The sequence below is a fragment of the Lepidothrix coronata genome, unplaced genomic scaffold (genome assembly GCF_001604755.1).
Source record: "Lepidothrix coronata isolate B3197 unplaced genomic scaffold, Lepidothrix_coronata-1.0 Scaffold115, whole genome shotgun sequence".
NCBI lineage: Eukaryota > Metazoa > Chordata > Aves > Passeriformes > Pipridae > Lepidothrix > Lepidothrix coronata.
Window position 1 is genome coordinate 1301434 of NW_016690295.1, and position 5317 is coordinate 1306750.

Below are 5317 nucleotides of genomic sequence, written 5' to 3' on the forward strand. Positions count from 1 at the left end.
TTAGCATGCAAATACTATCCCTACAGTTTTCATGGCAGCCACATCTCATGAACCTAGATAATGGCAAATATTTCTTCATGAGCAAGGTATTTGCTGGATTTCACCTAAATCTCTTTGCCTGATATTTATGAACAAATTGTGGTTTCTTCTTGTTGCTTCTAAAGAACTACAAAAAGAAACCTGATGGCCCTCCACATCAGCAATGTGTTTGCTGGAGTATTCATATAACACAGCTGTGGTTAGGGTGCAGGACTCTCACCGCTGCGACCCGGGTTCGATTCCCAGCCCCCCGGGCAGATGGAGCTCGTCAGCCCTGTAAGGCAATCCATCTAAGAGAAGGTCACTCTGAACAAACCTACGTTCTGAGATCCTCACTGCCACTGTCCAAGCTTGCTCGGCCCCGGCAGATGAACCTCAGGATTAAAGGGTGGGCTCAGTTCAGCGCACGCTGTGTCTCACCTAAAAAATCCACTGCGCAGGCTCGAAGGGTTAATGACCTTTCCCAAATCTTCGCTCGCGAAGACTGGCCATTATAGGAACCAGTCACAAAATTACAGGCCCAAGTGAAGGACACAAGTAAAGCTTATTATGAAAAAGGTTGTAATTTTTTTTTTTCTAAAACTGTCTCAAGAAGGACAGTTGTAAGTGCAAGTAAACTTACGCAAGTTTTTTTAATTAACTGATCGAACAACATGTTACCAGAAGAATTAAATAGGATGATGTTCTTATTTTGCCAAAAAAGCTTAAAACCCACTTCCTTTCCATTGAAACTTTCAAATTATTAATCTCTGTGACTGTATGCAACATGTTATCTTTTGTCTTTCATGTACTTTTTTCCTCATCACATCTTAGTCTGTCTTTTTTGCTCCTTGATTTAAAACAAAAAATACATTGTACTTTTTAAGAATCTGGTCAGAAATACTCTGTTACTTTTATGAAACTATGTTATTTTGTTATATTACTTAAAGAGAAGATTCTTATCTCAAAGAAGTTAGAAGTTGAGTAGAAAACATAGCTCTCTTTTAAGCATGAGCACGTGCTCAATTTTAAATTCAGTCTGTGAGCTGGAAACAAATTTATCCTCAAGTGTGAGTTTTAGATGATGGTGGCAATGAAAATTTGGAGCTCTTCTATCCCGACACTGATGCTTTCTGCTTTTACAATGTAGTCACATTGAGATGATCAGTCAACCCTGGGCCTGTCTTGCAGAGTCTGAAGTCACATGCAGCAAAGTCCTTTGGGATGTGTAAGCTTTCGTGTGTGGGTATGGAATACAGATGTGGAAGTACAATTGCCATCCAGGTGTGGCTGTGCCTCAGCCTGCTCCCTGTGCTGCCTCTCTCAGCACTGTGCAGAGGTGGCCACTGCCCACAGCCACGTGAAGAAGAGTGGAACTGCCTGGTGAAACCAAAAACACATTCCTACAGGGCAGGGCTGGAGGCAGCTCCTGCTTCCCAGCCCCCCGGGGTGCCAGCGTTGCCCACAGTGTTTCCTCACCACACCGGAGGGAGTGCCTGGCATATCTTCTTCATGGACGCGTGCAGGAGCTCTTGTCTCCAGGTATTTTGGGGCACTCTCAGGAAAATCCCAGTCAAGAAATAGATATCAAACATCTGCAAAGTAACTGGTATGGAAACACCTTATTTTCTAAGCGGGTTCCTTTACCGTGCCATTAACTATCAGGGTGGGGTGGGCACGTTCATTAGTTCACCCCACAGAGTTGGCAGGTCAGCAGAAGGCTGACTGCAAATTTTTAGGAAAATAAAAAAGGGTAGACGTTGATCTAGTAAACTTCTCCTCTTCCTGAAGTCAGCAAAGGGTGTTACTGTAGGCAATCATGGCAGTAGCAGTAAGTTGATAAAGCGCTTTTAAATATTCTACTTCCATTAACTTTGCATGATCAAACGGCCAAAAGGCTAGAGCAGAGGTACATCTAGGAGAAAAGTGTTAGGAGAACACTGTAAGATAAGTGAATGATATTTTACAGCCTTAACCAGCTGGGCTGCTCTTTCTTACCAGCCTAGGCTGTAGTTGGGATATTACCCACCCTGCCTCTTCCATCCCATTCAGAAAGTAAACCCCTGCTCCTGATTGTTCTGAGTTTTGTAATAAAAGAAATAAAAACCAGCTGTGCGTGGACAGATATGAAGGTGAATAAGAATTATTTGAAGTATGGGGGGGGAGGGGATTTAGCCTTCTTTTATTGCCTGGCAAAAGTACATATGTGATCAGGATACAATTAATTTGATCTAATGTTTGGCTCATCTGTATGAACAAGGCGCTGACAGGGAGCATGGAGAGAGCTCTCATGGTCTGCTCTGGATTTTATATGCCAGGTGCAGCAGGGCCAGCCTGAACAGCAGCCTGCTGACTGCTGTGTCCTGGGCTGGGATCATGGAGCGTGATCGTGAAGGTATTCAATTGTCAAATATAAAGCAGAGAAAAACTCATTCCTGTATCTGCCATAACTTAGACACTGTGCATATCTATAAGGCCTTTGTGCTGAATGCAATATTAATTTAAGGCCATATGTCCATATATATTCCCAGATAAAAAGAAAAAAAAGGTAGCATATGCAGTTCTAAACTTAAGATACGGGGGAAAAAAATGTTGTAACTATCCTCAAAGAGAAACATCACAATTGGAAAAAACACTGCAATAGTGTTATACACAAAGAACTACAAATAAATCCTGAAAGGAACCCATTAAAAAAACAAACAAACAACCAAAACAAAACAGTAAAATTAAATCTGCCTGTTGCTTTCACATTATTACATAAAGCCCACTGTATTTCTTTTTCTAAATCTGACAAAGTTGATTTTAAACACAGTAAATTTCATTTAATTTTTTTCCCCTTGTGATGTGAAACTCCCATAGTTCATGAAGCTATTAAGTAAGTAATATTGTATTTACATAAGCTGAGTGTAGTGAAATAGGAAAGATGCTGGGTCTTTTCAGCTACTTTGTGGGAGACTTGGCAAACACATGTTAAATTCTGACTACCCTGTGCTGCACAACCCAGCACCCATTACTGTTCATGAGGTATCTGGCTTGTTCTTTCTGTCTTCAGAGGTACAAAGGCAAGCACACTTGTGCTTGCCAAAATGCTCTCTCTTCTGCTGTGCCTACAAAATATTGACATCTATGTATAGTTGGGCTCCAAATGGAGATTTAGTTGGGTCATTGCTCTGTTTGTAAATGCCAGAGATTCACTGGCATATAAAAAAGGGTTTAATGTGTTTATTTCTCCTTCTTTTGAAATCACCTTTTATTATGTTCTTAAAAATTATTCAGAACTGTTTATCTCTTAATCTATACACTGTGTGAGCAGCACTTCTGTAAAAAGAGAGTAATGTGTGAAATTCAGACCTAAATTCTATAGACAGCAGTTCTGAGACACAATAGGTGCTGTGAACCAGACAGAAAATGTAAGGAAAGGACTGTGGTAATGGCTTGGGCTCACTCCTGCTTGTAACTGATGGCCGTATGGATGAATAAAGTTTTTCTCCAGGGCATATACTAACTGCATGCAGCAAATAGGCATTGATGCCTACCCCTCATCAGCTAACCAATGTTACTGGCTTGTAAAAACACAACAATTATTAGCCGATTTAGAAATATCCTCATGGTAATTTCATTTCACTTATGATGCCTAATGGATAGCTAGATATTTGCATGAAGTGTGTGTGGCTTTTTGCCTGAATTGTTAATCAAGTGATTAAGTGGTAAGTGAAAGTAGTGCATCCAGATGACATTAATGCTGTTGCAGTCCTGGGCGCCTCCTGAACCAGGCACAGCAAATTATCTGTTTTAAACATACTTCTCTCTTAAGCTACTCATCTGCAAACCAAAGCAGGGTTGGTATAGACAATCCATTGTGTTAAGTCACCTTTCCTTCCCACTAGCTTTTTGTACTGGTCTGACTACAGCAGTTGTTTTCTTTTGCAGAAGTGGATGTGATGATGCCCACTGTCTCTCACCACAGACATAGACCAAACCTGCAGGCAGAGGAGCTGCTCTGCAAAATAGGCTGAAGACTGAAATGTTTTTAGTAAGATTGAACTCTAACTTGCACTAAACTATTTAGTGACAATTTATTACTTCATGAGTTCTTTTCTGTGTCCTGATCTGGGGCCCTCAACAAAAGAATGGCGTGAACCTGTTTGGAGCATGTCCAGAGGAGGCCATCAAGATGCTCAGAGGGCCAGAGCACCTCTCCTATGAAGACAGGCTGCGAGAGTTGGGGCCTTTCAGCCTGGAGAGACCTTCTAGTGGCCTTCTGGTACCTAAATAGAGGTTACAGGAGAAATGGAGAAAGAGTTTTTGCAAGAGCAGGCAGTGATAGGGCAAGGGTGAATGGCCTTAAGCTGAAGGAGTGTAGATTTAATTGGATATTAGGAAAAAATTATTTCCTGTGGGGAGGGTGAGGCACTGGAACAGGTTGTCCAGAGTAGTTCTGGATGCTCCATCCCTGAAGTGTTCAAGACCAGGTTGGATGGGACTTTGAACAATCTGGCCTAGTGGAAGGTGTCCCTGCCCATGGCAGGGAGTTGGAACTAGATGATCTTTAACCCAGACCATTATTCTATGATTCTGTTGGTGCAGGGTGTAGCTGTGACCCTCCCATCCTTCAGAACCTTCACCTACGAGTAGCTGTGGGCGAACTGAGCTGTCTGAGCCTTGGCATTCTGTCCATACCTGCCTTTAACTTTTGGCACCCCACCACACCGGGGCATTTGACCACCCAGACCCAGTCAGTGCCTGGCTCCGCTGCAAGAGCGAAGGATGGACCACGGGGCGAGGCGCTGTCCTGTGCCCCAGGATACAGCCGGGCCCCCCCAAAAACGCGGTGGGTGCCCCCCCGGGAGCGGATCGCGGTCCCCGCACCAGCCGGGGCCCGCAGGGAGCCGTGCGAGGGGAGCGGGCCCTCCCCGGCGGGAGGGCGGGCGGGAGGGAGGGAGGGAAGGAGCGGGAGAGCCGGGAGAGCGGAGCAGGAGCTGCCTCAAATGCTTGAAATAATTCCGCTTCCGTTCCAGAGCCGGGAACAGCCTCCCACGGCACCGGGGCCTCGGACCCGTCTGCTCCGTCCCCGAGCGCCCGCGGCGGCCGGGCCAGCATGGCAACCTCCCCGCAGAAGTCCCCTTCTTCCCCAAAATCCCCCACCCCTAAATCCCCTCCGTCCAGAAAGAAGGATGACTCCTTCCTGGGCAAGCTCGGCGGCACGCTGGCCAGGAGAAAAAAAGCCAAAGAAGGTAAAAAAAAAAAAAAAATTAACAGGTTTCCGCGTTTCCTGGGAGTTACCTTAATATGGGGGGGG

General features: G+C 44.7%; 1 protein-coding gene across 1 annotated transcript in view; it reads left to right on the plus strand.

The window, feature by feature from the left end:
* Nucleotides 1–5023: 5023 nt before the first annotated feature.
* PARVA (parvin alpha) overlaps nt 5024–5317 on the plus strand; it is a 66509-nt gene continuing 66215 nt past the window's right edge. Inside the window, exon 1 of the mRNA XM_017825024.1 lies at nt 5024–5252. Within this exon, the coding sequence (XP_017680513.1) occupies nt 5117–5252 (136 nt within the window). The 5' untranslated portion in view covers nt 5024–5116. The remainder of the gene's footprint in view (nt 5253–5317) is intronic.